A 15,460-nucleotide genomic window follows, 5' to 3' on the forward strand; every position below is an offset into this window, starting at 1 on the left:
ATTCTCCATCATTCAATGTATTTTGCCCATACATAAATGAACCTCACAAAGTCATCGCAGATAAAAATTACCAAATATTTTTTGCTTTTATGAGGAGGTAGAGGAACCTATCCATCTTATTGCTTGAAGTCTAGGGGCCTTGGCTCGAGCACTCACAACACCAGCATAACGGGGCTGAAAGGGTGCATAGACGCTGAACGAACTTGATGCGTACGTTTTGGGGGGGTAAGTCTTGCCTCATAAAATCATTCATAGCTGGGACACTCATTGAATCTTTAAAAAGAGAGAACTCTTACAGAGAGAATCATTAGTGAGTTGTGTATCTCGACACTTTTGCCAAACTTAAAATAACATTTTACATTGTACAGCATTGTATCCATAGAGGAACTTGACTCAAAGTACTGTCAAAATTAAGACTTTAATTAGAGAATCAATAAACACATGGTCATGAAACTATAAACACTATAATAAAGTAAACAAAAACAATGAGGTAAGAATAATGCCTGTCTGGCTTGTTCTGGTTATTGATCTTCTGCTGTACTTTCTATGTGCACAATCTGGTTTATTTAGCAAGATGTACAGTGAATGAAATCAAAAGTTAGGTCCTCAGATAGGTCTTTTCAGGTGCTATTGGTAAAATCCTTAACAATCCTTCACTAGTGACACAATTATCGTAGTTCATCAGAACTACTAAGTATTGTTTTCCTCAAATTACTGATACCGTTTCTAGAACAACCTGCATGGCCCTCAACAGCTCTTGTAATTAAAACAATAAACAATTCAACCAATTTTACTCAACAAATGAATCAAACTAATATTGAGCACCTTAATGGGTTTCTTATGAATTTACAAATGTGTGCTTCAAAACTGAAAGGTGTCAGCCAGTGTTTACCAAGATTGTAACCAGTCTGACACAGCTTGCCCTCCATTGTTACAGGGGTAGAGTATCTTCCCTGTGTCCTGTCATGTTGGACTGTAGATCTGGTGTTACTGCATGTGCTGTCCCAGTAGGTGCAGGCCAGTGGTTCTTCCAGCTGTGGGTCACACAGAAGTTCTCTCAGGTGGTGACTGCTGGGACAGCTTGGCCCCAGACATCACTGCTTTAGGGTTTTTCTATTGTGGACACGCAGGTGACTCTTCAGATGGGTATTTGTTTTACCTGAATAGTCACAGAGGTCACAGCTGTAGGGCTTCTCCCCAGTGTGGATCCTGCGGTGAACTGTGACACTGAAAGTGTGGCGAAAGGTTTTACCACAGAGATCACAGCTGTAGGGCTTCTCTCCATTGTGGATCCTGCGGTGATCTGTGTAACTGTTAGCACGGCAAAACATTTTACCACAGAGATCACAGCTGTAGGGCTTCTCTCCAGTGTGGATCCTGCTGTGAACTGTGACACTGAAGGCGTGGCGAAAGGTTTTACCACAATGTTCACAGCTGTAGGGCTTCTCTCCAGTGTGGATCCTGCAGTGAACTCTGAAATTGCTTGCCTGGCTAAAGGTTTTACCACAGAGGTCACAGCTGTAGGGCTTCTCTCCAGTGTGGATTCTGCTGTGAACGGTCAAATCCCCAGTCTGTTTAAAGGTTTTATCACAGATGCCACAGCTGTAAGGCTTCTCTCCAGTATGGATCCGCATGTGCTTCTTGAGTTTAATGAATGAAGAAATTCTCTTTCCACATATATCAGAGTGTTGTGTCTCCATAACTCAGCTCTCTCTCTTTGTTCTCTGTCTGTCTCTCTGGATCCTGTGTTTAGTCTCTGGAAGCCTGTTTCTCTCTGATTGATACTCTGTCCGGTTACTTCCGTTTCAGCGTGAGTCTCTGTCTGTAGTCTCTCTGGTTGAGTCTCTCTGTTCTCTCTGGTTGATCCTCTGTCTGGTTACTGCTGTTTCTGGTTGAGTCTCTCTATGGTTGATTCTCTCTCTGTTTGACTGTCTGTAGTTTCTCTGGAGCCTTAAGGAGTCTTCTCTGTCTAGTCTCCACCCATGACCAAGTATGATTGGCCAGTATGGGATCTGGAAGAAACAGTTCCAAATTAATTAGAACTCAGCTTTTCCATATGAAGGAACTCTTTTGTCTGTCATAATGGGCCACTTTGCATATGTAATATTGATCATTTGGTGAGAGGTGACAAAAACTTTATCTCTGGCATACAACTCCTCTTTATTTTAATGCAATTGTTTTTCTTCACAATTATAGGCTGGATGATTAACCTACACAACAAGCATTACATGGAAATGAACCATAAAATGACTTTGGATTGGAATTGCAAAGTTTTAAATCTGTTGATAAAAATATACTCTGTCTCTATTGTATGTGTCTCAAGTTCTATTTAAAAACGTAGAATTTGTTGAGGAAAGTAATCTATGCTTTTATTTCATGTTCTGTGTCTCTGTTGAATTATGAATATAAGCTATGCTTCTGTTGAATACCAACACAATCAATGCTTCGGATATTCAAAATGTGACTCAAAGTACTGTCAAAATTAAGACTTTAATTAGAGAATCAATAAACACATGGTCATGAAACTATAAACACTATAATAAAGTAAACAAAAACAATGAGGTAAGAATAATGCCTGTCTGGCTTGTTCTGGTTATTGATCTTCTGCTGTACTTTCTATGTGCATCTGGTTTATTTAGCAAGATGTACAGTGAATGAAATCAAAAGTTAGGTCCTCAGATAGGTCTTTTCAGGTGCTATTTCAGGTGCTATTTCAGGTGCAGTGGTTCTTCCAGCTGTGGGTCACACAGAAGTTCTCTCAGGTGGTGACTGCTGGGACAGCTTGGCCCCAGACATCACTGCTTTAGGGTTTTTCTATTGTGGACACGCAGGTGACTCTTCAGATGGGTACTTGTTTTACCTGAATAGTCACAGAGGTCACAGCTGTAGGGCTTCTCCCCAGTGTGGATCCTGCGGTGAACTGTGACACTGAAAGTGTGGCGAAAGGTTTTACCACAGAGGTCACAGCTGTAGGGCTTCTCTCCAGTGTGGATCCTGCGGTGATCTGTGTAACTGTTAGCACGGCAAAACATTTTACCACAGAGATCACAGCTGTAGGGCTTCTCTCCAGTGTGGATCCTGCTGTGAACTGTGACACTGAAGGCGTGGCGAAAGGTTTTACCACAATGTTCACAGCTGTAGGGCTTCTCTCCAGTGTGGATCCTGCAGTGAACTCTGAAATTGCTTGCCTGGCTAAAGGTTTTACCACAGAGGTCACAGCTGTAGGGCTTCTCTCCAGTGTGGATTCTGCTGTGAACGGTCAAATCCCCAGTCTGTTTAAAGGTTTTATCACAGATGCCACAGCTGTAAGGCTTCTCTCCAGTATGGATCCGCATGTGCTTCTTGAGTTTAATGAATGAAGAAATTCTCTTTCCACATATATCAGAGTGTTGTGTCTCCATAACTCAGCTCTCTCTCTTTGTTCTCTGTCTGTCTCTCTGGATCCTGTGTTTAGTCTCTGGAAGCCTGTTTCTCTCTGATTGATACTCTGTCCGGTTACTGCCGTTTCAGCGTGAGTCTCTGTCTGTAGTCTCTCTGGTTGAGTCTCTCTGTTCTCTCTGGTTGATCCTCTGTCTGGTTACTGCTGTTTCTGGTTGAGTCTCTCTATGGTTGATTCTCTCTCTGTTTGACTGTCTGTAGTTTCTCTGGAGCTTTAAGGAGTCTTCTCTGTCTAGTCTCCACCCATGACCAAGTATGATTGGCCAGTATGGGATCTGGAAGAAACAGTTCCAAATTAATTAGAACTCAGCTTTTCCATATGAAGGAACTCTTTTGTCTGTCATAATGGGCCACTTTGCATATGTAATATTGATCATTTGGTGAGAGGTGACAACAACTTTATCTCTGGCATACAACTCCTCTTTATTTTAATGCAATTGTTTTTCTTCACAATTATAGGCTGGATGATTAACCTACACAACAAGCATTACATGTAAATGAACCATAAAATAACTTTGGATTGGAATTGCAAAGTTTTAAATCTGTTGATAAAAATATACTCTGTCTCTATTGTATGTGTCTCAAGTTCTATTTAAAAACGTAGAATTTGTTGAGGAAAGTAATCTATGCTTTTATTTCATGTTCTGTGTCTCTGTTGAATTATGAATATAAGCTATGCTTCTGTTGAATACCAACACAATCAATGCTTCGGATATTCAAAATGTGTAGTGACCATATTGAATATTCCAGATACAATCAATGCTTACAGATAAAATAAGTAATGATTATGATTATGCACCTGGACATGACAGTGTCTGAGAGAGTAAGGAGAAGGTCATTCTGGGACAATGTATCTTTTCGTGAGAAGAGGAATGCCACGAGTCAGCGTACTGGCAGGGAGGGGTGCCCAGGGTGATGTGATTGGCTGCAGAGAATGTGAAAGTCAAGCCCCGTGAGAGGTACCGGAGATGACCACACCATGACCGCAGCATGACAGCACCATGACCACACCACCATGACCACATCATGACCGCACCATGACCACACCTGCTGCACCATGACCGCACCACCATGACCTCAGCATGACCGGACCATGACCTCACCATGACCACACCACCATGACCGCACCATGACTGCACCATGGGACAAGGAGAGGGTACAATGTGCATCACAACTCTTGAGAGTCAACACCAGGTGATTAAAAACCAAATACCTTTTTCTTCTCTACTCTGTCTACAGTCTCTAGACTGGTAACATTGACTGGTATCACCGATTTAGATTGAGACACCATGGTGTTATCCTGTATAAGAATGATTTTGTGTTCAGTATTCCTTGTGTTTAAAGAGAGGCCAAACCTCAAATCTGAACACTGGGTAACACTAGGCGTAGGCTTATGTAAACAAGGGGGGCTTTACTGCTAACTTACTGGAGAGGTCACAAAAGAGTTAATCATATGGTCAAGCTTAGCCCTGTAAGTCCCTTGTTGTAATATTACAACTTCACCTTTAGCTCTCCAAAAAACATATTTTCCTAATATAAAAATCACATTCATAGACAATGGGTCGTATTGTATAGCCCTGCAATGCCATTGGATACTAAATGTGTAGATCAATAGATTTTTTATTTTTTTATTAGCGATATTCGCTGTGTTTCTTCCAGTTTTTTTCACCAGTTTTCTCCCTTTCATTCCAACGGCAGTCTCCCATCACTAGAGAACTTCATTTTTGGAGGAGAACTAACCCTGACCCCCGGACCATTAGCAAATCTCACCCTACCACCTTGACTAACATATTTTCTGCGGGAAACCCTGAAGTTAACCCTTAATTCATGCATCCCATTTTATTTTCAGCTTGTTTTGTCTTTGTTGTAATTTTACAACGTTGGGTCAAAATGGTAGCTAAAATAACAATTGCACCTTGCGCTTTACATGGAGACATTACACTTCTCGAATATTCAGATACAGGATAATTGCTAACAGAAATATAATGTATTTGATGTTTCTTGTATCATTGTGCTGTTTTCTTATGCCTGCATGGCCAGAAGTTAGTTATTTGTCAGGTGCGACTAGGAAAATGCCTGTGACACTTGGTTAGGTGAGAGGTCACAATATTACCAAAGTGTGTAATGCCATGCAACTTTTAATTAGGAATATAGAAGGAACATCAAGGCCATTCCTTGGAGCCCTATCTAAAGACCAAAACAAAAGCTATCTAGCATGCAGCGTCCTTTTTCTGTGCTTGTGATGGCTATGCTAATTGTCAAGAAATCCTCCCATAATGTGATACTATTTAAATCTATTTAACTCCCTTGATTTCCAGTATTCATGTATTCCTTCTGAGACACTCAACTTGAGTGTATCAGACACCTGCACCTTACTGGATGTAGTCCAGGGTATGGTAAGATGTCTCTGTGGTACAGCCCCCTGCTCTGACACAGGGCCCAGTCCACTGGAAGTGCTTCTCATCTGTTGTGCATGGACGACCCCCACCCTACAAAGGACAAAGTTAACCTTGAGAGTCTGCATTCCTGTGTTATGGTTCTACCGCAGTGTTGCTCCCCTGTAGCTTGCGCTCGCCTGCCCGGCCTTGGACACAGCTGTGGCTTACCGCAAACCTTTGCTCCAGCCTATCTCCACCATCCCTCCCACACTCCCAGCCTGAGAGCCAGACTGTTTGGGTGGGCATAAGGGCAGGCTGGTCAAGGCCTGGGACTGTCAGAAAAGCCTGCCTCAAGCCTAGGCCTCTCCCTTCTGGTCCTGGGCGGGCCTGGCGACCACAGCTGTGGATCAGGGCTGTGCTGTGATGCTGTGGGGGTTGGTGGACAGAGGGATGAGTGTGGGGTCAAAGGTGCCATGTTTTCTGTATGTATGTCTCCTGTGTGTCGTAGGAACTATATGAACGACAGCCCGAGGACCAACATGTTTTGTAACGTTCCAAGCTGAGAACATCGCCTGTGTCCGCATCGTCCTCACTGCCAGAGCCCTGCAGATGGGTGGTGTAGCTCTCTCTCCTTCTCTCTTCCACCCCACCTCTTGCCCCTTCAGCTCTCTCATAGTTTGTAGATACTAGTTTGATCTCCAGTTGCATTTAGTTTTGCTATCCTTCTCTCTAGATGCCTCTGCCCTCCAGACCTCACTGGAGAATTGTAGTGAATTTCTTACACTGGTTTTTAGTCTGCACTTGTTCATGTCCGATTTTTACTCAGTAAAAAAACTAAAACCATGACAGCAGCGACAGTGGGTGCTGTCTTTGAAGCTGGATGAATGATGTTTCCTTTCAAGTCATACCTTGCAGAATGCAAATCAGGTTTCTCTCTGTGTGACCGTAAATGCAACATGAAGAATGATGCCTTGATTTCATGTTCTGGTATACATGCCTCTGAGGCCAACACAAGACCCCTCTTCTAGAACATTTTAAGGTGTTGCGATGGGACGTGTATCACTGCACTTCGTGCCGATCAGTCGGGTTATCATAAACGATTTATTCCACTTGTGACATAGAACAGTCTGGTTGCAGGCATTACCAAATTCTACCACTACATGGCAGCGGTATCCTGTACAGATGTGCAACAGATGCTCATGTACTCTGTCAACTCATTGAGAATCTCTTCTATGGTGTGAATTATATTAATCGGCAACACTCACACCAATGTATATTGTAAGTCTACATTGCAATCCTTGCAGGTCTCACACAATGTAACTATAATGATTTTAACTAAAACAATCGCGGTCATTCAATGCAATTCTGTGGGAAAGCAATGAAAAAAGTATCTAAAGTTTAGGCCACACACTTGTTGTGTTACGTGTGTGTTTAGAGTTTTGTAATTTCAGTACTAACAACAAATGTGCTAAACCCATTATAATTTTTGTTGTTGCTTGCTAGCTAATCATTTTTCGATGGGTCACCGATGTTGGTACAACACCTGTATTGTTTGCAGTCTCAGGCAAGAGCAGAGATTGCAGAATTCAAGCGACAAACAACTACCACAGGTGATTGAACTTTATTTTAAGTTGACCAAAGACCCCAATGTTTTATTTTCTATCATTCAATGTATTTTGCCCATACATAAATGAACCTCAATGTCATCGCATAAAATTACCATTCGAAATATGTGGAGGCAGTGACACTGATGTCCAGTGTCCTTGGCTCGAGCACTCACGACACCAGCATAACAAGGCTGCAGGGGTGCACTGACGCCGAACAAACTTGATTGGGTATGTTTTCGGGGGACACGTCTTGCCCCATAAAATCATTCTCAGCTGGGCCACTCAATGATTCTCTAAAAAAGAATCTCTAAAAGAAAGAATCATTAATGAGTTGTGTATCTCAACATTTCATTTGCCAAAATAAACATAAAATAATATGACATTGTACAACGTTGTATCCATAAAGGAACTTGACTCAAAGTATGGTGTCAGAATGAAGACTTAAATTAGAGAATCAATAAAAACATGCACATGAAACTATTAACACTATAATAAAGTAAACAACGATAATAAAGACATACAGCGAATTAAATATCATGTCCTCAGACAGGTCTTTCCAAAGCCTAGGGGGGCGCTAATGGTAAAATCCTTAACAATCCTTCAGTATTGACACAACTATCTGTGTTCATCATAACTAACAAAGCACAACTAACAAACCAACCAATCTTACTCAAGAAATGGGTCAAACACACAGACACTCTAAAAGGCTGCAGAGATAAAGAGGTCAACCAGAAATTAATTGAGCACCTTAATGGGTTTCTTATGAAATTACCAGTGTGCTTCAAAACTGAAAGGTGTCAGCAAGTGTGTACCAAGATTGTAGTCAGTCTGAGTAAAGCTTGCCCTCCATTGTTACAGGGGTAGAGTATCTTCCCTGTGTCCTGTCATGTTGGACTGTAGATCTGGTGTTACTGCATGTGCTGTCCTAGTTGGTGCAGGCCAGTAGTTCTTCCGGCTGTGGGTCACACAGAAGTTCTCTCAGGTGGTGACTGCTGGGACAGCTTGGCCCCAGACATCACTGCTTTAGGGTTTTTCTATTGTGGACACGCAGGTGACTCTTCAGATGGGTACTTGTTTTACCTGAATAGTCACAGAGGTCACAGCTGTAGGGCTTCTCTCCAGTGTGGATTCTGCAGTGAACTGTGAAACTGCTAACACTGCTGAAGGTTTTACCACAGAGGTCACAGCTGTAAGTCTTCTCTCCAGTGTGGATCCTGCGGTGAACAGTGTAACTGCTAGCACGGCTAAAGGTTTTACCACAGAGGTCACAGCTGTAGGGCTTCTCTCCAGTGTGGATCAGGCTATGATCTTTGAAATGGCCAACCTGGCTAAAGGTTTTACCACAGAGGTAACAGCTGTACGGCTTCTCTCCAGTATGGATTCTGCGGTGATATGTGTAACTGCTAGCACGGCTAAAGGTTTTACCACAGAGGTCACAGCTGTAGGGCTTCTCTCCAGTATGGATTCTGCGGTGATATGTGTAACTGCTAGCACGACTAAAGGTTTTACCACAGAGGTCACAGCTGTAGGGCTTCTCTCCAGTGTGGATCCGGCTATGATCTTTGAAATGGCCGACCTGGCTAAAGGTTTTACCACAGAGGTCACAGCTGTATGGCTTCTCTCCAGTATGGATTCTGCGGTGAGCTGTTAAATCCCCAGTTTGTCTAAAGGTTTTACCACAAAGGCCACAGCTGTAGGGCTTCTCTCCAGTGTGGATCCTGCGGTGATATGTGTAACTGCTAGCACGGCTAAAGGTTTTACCACAGACGTCACAGCTGTAGGGCTTCTCTCCAGTGTGGATCCGGCTATGATCTTTGAAATGACCAGCCTGGGTAAAGGTTTTACCACAGAGGTCACAGCTGTACGGCTTCTCTCCAGTATGTATTCTGCGGTGAGTTGTTAAATCCCCAGTCTGTCTAAAGGTTTTACCACAGAGCTCACAGCTGTAGGGCTTCTCTCCAGTGTGGATCCTGCGATGATATATGTAACTGCTAGCACGACTAAAGGTTTTACCACAGAGGTCACAGCTGTAGGGCTTCTCTCCAGTGTGGATCCTCATGTGCTTCTTGAGGTTAATGGATGACGAAAGGGTCCTCCCACATGTATCACAGTGATGTGTCTTCATAACTCAGCTCTTTCTTAGTTCTTTGTCTGGTATCTAGTCTCTGTTTGATACTGTGTCTGGTTACTGCTGTTTCTGGTTGAGTCTCTCTATGGTTGAGTCTCTTTCTGTTCTCTCTGGTTGAGTGTCTGTAGTCTCTCTGGAGCCTTAAGGTGTCTCTTCTGTCAAGTCTCCGCCCATGATCAAGTATGATTGGCCAGTAGGGGATCTGGAAGAAACAGTTACAAGTTAAAGGCAGTGCAGGCAGGTTGAGCAAAGCTAGCTATTTTAGCTTCTTTTTGACACGATTCAAACCAAAACATCCCACGTCCTCCCTTTAAAGCAACTCCCACATAACTACAGTAACGAGCATTGAGTGGAGAGGCAGAGTGCACGCTGGTAGGTAGTTAGACAGACAGGCAACCCATCCAATCATTTGGGTCCCCAGCTTAAAGGAGTCATTGATTGCAAAACCGATTTTACCTTGTCATTAGGGATGGGACTTAAAATGAGTTTTCATGTTCGATTATTAATTACGTTATTGAACAATTAATCGATTATTTGCTTTGGCATGACGTCACTCCCCCCCCCCCTTTGAAAAATAACACTGGAAAATAATTTTCAAAAGAAATATACACGGTTAAATCCATCCTTTTAAATGTCAGGCTTCTCGACGCTGGCGGAAGCCTAATTATTTGACAATTTAGTTTTAACCTTTAACTACGCTACTTAATGTAAAACTATGAGCGTAGTTGACTGGTCATCAGATTGGACACAAATACACAAGAATAATAACAAAACACGTCTTAATGCCATATTAAATCATTGTTTTAAACTGACAGTCGTGGCAACTTATTAGCAAAATGTAGGCTATAGCTACCTTACAGGCTAGCCTACTTTCGTTAGCTCGCTTGTCATCACACGTCCTCCTAGCTAGTGTAGCCTGAATGGTTTGCTGCCGTAGACCTCCGCTGGAATTTATATTTGTTAAATTATATATTAGCGGAGACGTTGAACTATGGTAAGTAAATACAGCGTCACAGTAACTGCAGTAGACTTTATCTTTCCTTGAGAAATGGTCCCACACTGCACTTCTCCTAGCCCGCTTCATCTTTGCTTGTCTGCTGTAGGAAATCGCGCTCGCGCAAAATACTGGAAGATGTTGTTTTCATAATGGGCGGCAATACAATAACGATTATTCATTAGGCTTGGATTTTTATTCTAATGAATTCTTAATGACAATTAATTGATCATCGATTATTCATTACCAACCCTACTTGTCATAGTTGAATAATGACAGTTTAGTGGGTAAAATGGACATACAGTGAACCTCAAAGTCCATTGACACCTCTTTCCTATGCATATCTCACAATTAAAAAATGTAGCTGTAAAAGGGTAGGTTTTGGTATCTGGACCAATAAGAACAGCATATTGGTCTAATTATAATACAAGTATAAGTAACCTTTTTTACCACCTGAAGCAAAATCACTCGTTGGAACATGCAGAAAGTGTGAGTTTGAGCCAAGATATTGATAAAAAGCTAGTTTTTTTAAAAGCTTGAGTTAATTGACCCCAGGTAAGTGCTCCCTGGCCGCAAACATTTGTCTCACACCGCTCTGCCTAAACTCAGACCTGCAATCTCCTCAGAGTAAAAAAGGTGACAGTGTCGGGGGAGGGGGCGGGGGGGGGTTTGCACTGTCAATTTAGTTTTTGAATAAAGGGTTGGAAATTAATGCTTTTTAAATTTGTTTTATCCGATTAATCGAAAAATGAATAGACAGATCAATCGATTAATAAAATAATCGTTAGTTGCAGCCCTAACATAGAACATCACCTGGGCCATTTTTAGCCCAACCAATGTTACATACCCTATTCGGAGACCTTAAAGAACCATGTGAAATACCCCCAAAAAACAGTCAACAATCACTTTAATGATTGGTCGTATTACAGTATTGCGACTAGGGATGGGCGTGGTTAATCGAATATCCGGATATCCTAAAGTAAGTTAGTATTCGAATACTTTTTTCGAATACTTATGAGCGTAGTTTAATAAAAAAAAATGTTTTTATGAAAAACCGTTGCGTCGTGTTGTGAATTCTAATAGTTGTGACGTTAGAAATGATGAAATCCATCAAAAAAGGTAGGCTACGCCTGCGTTCTGCTGCGAGTCTCCTTTCATTTTATTTGGCGCCACAAGAAGCATTGTGTCCTGGCTAAGCAGTAGGCTACCTCGCAGCAACCTCAGTTCATGCAGTTTTTTCTACGCCGGCCTGCTCGTAAATCGACTCCGTACTGGCCTCTCCCTTGAGCATGTTTACGTGCTCATTTTCCTGAATAAAATGCGTATGGCTAATTCAGTTGTGGCTTATTTATTTTCTTACCAGTAGCCATGTAGAGCTAGCGTAATCCGCTGTTTATGTTTGCATTGTGTGGTGGTGCACCGTATCCTATAGGATTTCGGTTCCAAGTTAATATCCAAGTTAATATGCAATATTTCTCCATGTGTGTCTTTCGTTTTTATCGAGGATAGCCTTCCCAATGTGTTTAATTTAGTCCAATGTAGCCTACTTTTTATTTCACATAATAATAGGCTATCGCTTTTCCGCCAAATTAAGAGCCTACGTCTGAAGACGCAGCGTTTTTTCAAGTTCACTGTCTTTTCGTCATGTTAATAAATTGATCTTTCATTTGTTTTCTTTATTCAACCCTTATTTAATCTAATAGCTGAACAGTCCCAATTATTGCCAGAATGTGTGGTGGTTCATGTGTTTACTGTATGCTTTGCGTCACGGCAGGCTAATTAACGGAACCACATTAACAAAAATTGATTATCCGGATATTCGAAAATAATTTCGGATACTATTCGAATAGTGAAATCAGTTAAAATCTCCATCCCTAATTGCGACGCCCACAGATGTTGGAATGATTTCATATTACCGTCAAACCTTTAGATATATTGGTTGCTATCAAGACTAGAAGTTACTTTCGGCAAATATGACAATAATTGCTTCTAAACAACAAGGCATGCCCTACCTTTAATTACTACACAATAAGCTACATGTACATTTACAATAAGTAGGACTTTGTATTGGAAGTTTGGAATCCAATAATATTAATATACTCTATTGCATGTAACAATTTCTCTTTAAAAACGGATAGTTGCAACATATAAAAGAAATCACGGAATGTTTACGAGCACTCAACTTATATTGTCTCCACAGCAGAAATACAGAACACAGCACACTATCTTCTTTACGCTGCCCACGAGGGCGCTCAAATGAAAGTTTACAAAACTGGAGTACGTACCTTGACACTCAACACTGTGCATCTAAATAGCATAACATAATATTACGTACACTTTTCACAACGTATTAACCCCCACCACCGAGACATTTAAGTATCGTCTTAAAACATATTTTTATTCTATGGCTTTCGAGTCAGTTTAGGGTCACTGGTGATTACTTGTGATGTTTGTCTGTTGTTCTTATTTATTGTTGTTTTGCCCTATTTGATGATTTTGTACAGCACTTTGGTTGGCATTGGTTGTTTTTAAATGTGCTTTATAATTAAAAATGATTTAACTTTACTGAACATCCCCATTAATGAAGACCAACACTGAAGCTAACAACACAATCGAAGTAAAGGAAGTGCTAGCTAGGTAGAGCTAGCACCGACATGAGTTTAAAAACAAGCAAAAGTCGCAAATCCTGGATACTGTACAACATCAAAAGCAACGCAGATAATGTTAACGATAGCACTTACCTTTATAGCTGTTAGAACTGAAACAGAGCTTTTGATTAACTACATTAGGTCTCAAAATCAACGTTCAAACGGTACACTTCACTTTACGTATCTCCATGATAAACTGAGCTCTAATCGATTTAGAGCAGGGTGGGGAACGTGGGGCCAAAAAATCATTTGGTCCGGCCCGCCATGGCACTGCAGGAACCATATTATTAGGTGCATTATTCGTTGGCAGCAGCACTATTTGAATGTGTGGAAGAGGACAGTGGAGGCGCCGATGTACCAAAACATTTCGGTGTCGCGCTCTGCCCGCTTGCATTAACTGTGAAATTCCTTTCTAGCAAATCAAACCCAGAATACGTTGTTGGTTTGGGCTAAGCCCCGAATGTTTTCAACGTATGGCTCCGCGCCTGATTACCACTCGTTGAGCAGACTCAAAAATGATAACATAATGGTTATATAAAAAAATATATGACCCCCTTCCGTAATCATGATGCCCCCCAGAAATGTTCACTGCCTCCCCAGTCAAAGCAGGCTGCATCCGGTGTTACGTCCCAACCATAGATCGACAACACAGCTGACAGGTCTCCCTGTCAATACACATGCGAGAAACAGTTTTGACTTGCCAATGTTGTTGCTAATGTTGCTAATGCTCTGACATTCTGGTTCTGCTTCGTATGCCATCAGGCGAGTTATGGGCAACAACGACTTACCCTGTAAGAAATCGAAAAGACATAAGTACTCGTTCATTCAACTTTTGACCTGTAATCCATGTTGAACATGCAACAACTATAATAAAATCTGAGATTTCTCAACGACAATCAGACGAAAGAGAAATTATAAACAAATAAACACATTTGGCGTTTAGCTCCATAGACTCCCATGTATTTTGCACCCGACCGCGATCACTCCCAGTGGAACTCTGGTGTAACTGCAACAAAATTCGGTACAATGGGGCTTGAAAGGGAGTGGGCAGGCTCTCCTTAATCAGGCTGATTCAGTCATGAAAGGGTTAATATGGTACAGTCAACACTTCCCTCCGGTGCTATTGCACAGATATAGCATAAAGCAATCGAATGTACAGTCGTGGCCAAAAGTATTTTAAGTAATTTCATTTGACTAGAACTTGCTGACACTTTCCCATGTGCTGATGATATGATTTATGAATCATCTTAGCTGGTCATTTTATCTTAGGGCTCAAATAACTGAAATGTAAGTGTTTGTGATACCAATGTGCATGTCAATGAAACTTTAAATGACATTTTAAAATGCATCTGATCACTGCCCAACAATCGAGTCGTAATGTGACTCAACACAACAACTGAAGCAACAAACTTTGCAAACACAAAATGTATGTCACTGTCAATAATTGGCTGACTAAGTATGCTAAACCTGTAGTTCTCAAACTTTTCAGACCAAGTACAACCTCTTTTCAAACAAAACTGTCCAAGTTTCACCTACAATAACCTCTCAGAAATTGACATTTACGTGGACCGTCCTTGTGAGTTCTCATGCAGTCAAACACATCCTCCTCTTCCACCACCTCTCTGCCACGAATAAGAAACTAGGTCGTTTTTGGGGGCCCTACAAAAACATAAAGATTACCCTACCAACTTTCTCCAGTAGGTGTCACACTTGAGTTATAAAGATTTTCAGATTTTGTCCAAATCATTGCATTTGCTATCTCAAAGCAATGAACGCATGGAGAGTAACACAGCCCTTGGACTGCTTGTGCGATCAATTGCCAAATGGTGGAAACACATCACAAATTATTCCAACAGATGTTTAACAATGTTCACAGTTGATTCGGCCATTGTTTGGTCATCATATCCCGCCATACCTGATTGTCCCTTGATGAGAGTATACAAGGGAAGGGTGGGTCAGAGGAGAGGATATGAACTGGAACTGGGTGTTTCAGAAAGTTCTTGCCGGGATCCTCCTCTCATTATTCCATTATTCCTTATTCTCATTATTCAATCATTCTCTGACTTTCCAAATAACATTCCCCTAAAGTGTGTTTTGAGAGTGGCATTGGGCCTAAATGATCCTAAATCGTCCTGGAGACTAGCTGTAAAGGCCCATTACAGTAAACTAGTATTTGCTGCCACCTTGTGACAAAGGGAGAAAACAATCAATTGTAAACAATCCAACAGGACAACTCATGAGCCCATGAATTTGCTGTGCCAGCTTCA

At 41.6% G+C, this 15,460-nt stretch overlaps 1 protein-coding gene and 1 pseudogene across 3 annotated transcripts; both read right to left on the bottom strand.

Annotated features, from left to right (window-relative positions):
* Nucleotides 1–449: 449 nt before the first annotated feature.
* Nucleotides 450–3,815, bottom strand: LOC146276809 (uncharacterized). Of its 2 annotated transcripts, none has more exons than XM_084701785.1 (2): nucleotides 2,922–3,815; nucleotides 450–1,640 (listed from the first exon to the last, which is right to left on the bottom strand). In XM_084701785.1, the coding sequence occupies exons 1-2, from the start codon at nucleotides 3,399–3,401 to the stop codon at nucleotides 1,095–1,097; spliced, it is 1,026 nt and encodes a 341-aa protein (XP_084557911.1). In that variant the 5' UTR covers nucleotides 3,402–3,815; the 3' UTR covers nucleotides 450–1,094. The 2 variants fall into 2 exon arrangements, with proteins under 2 accessions (XP_084557911.1, XP_084557912.1); XM_084701786.1 differs by having other exon boundaries at nucleotides 450–1,571; nucleotides 2,826–3,815.
* A 3,606-nt stretch (nucleotides 3,816–7,421) lies between these two features.
* On the bottom strand, nucleotides 7,422–13,842 carry LOC146276810 (uncharacterized; annotated as a pseudogene). Its single transcript, XR_014762485.1, has 2 exons — nucleotides 13,287–13,842; nucleotides 7,422–9,753 (listed from the first exon to the last, which is right to left on the bottom strand). The product of XR_014762485.1 is annotated as an uncharacterized LOC146276810 (transcript).
* Between the last annotated feature and the right edge of the window lie 1,618 nt (nucleotides 13,843–15,460).

This window comes from Hypomesus nipponensis, chromosome 7 (genome assembly GCF_054491055.1).
Source record: "Hypomesus nipponensis isolate SF chromosome 7, ASM5449105v1, whole genome shotgun sequence".
Taxonomy (NCBI): Eukaryota; Metazoa; Chordata; class Actinopteri; order Osmeriformes; family Osmeridae; genus Hypomesus; species Hypomesus nipponensis.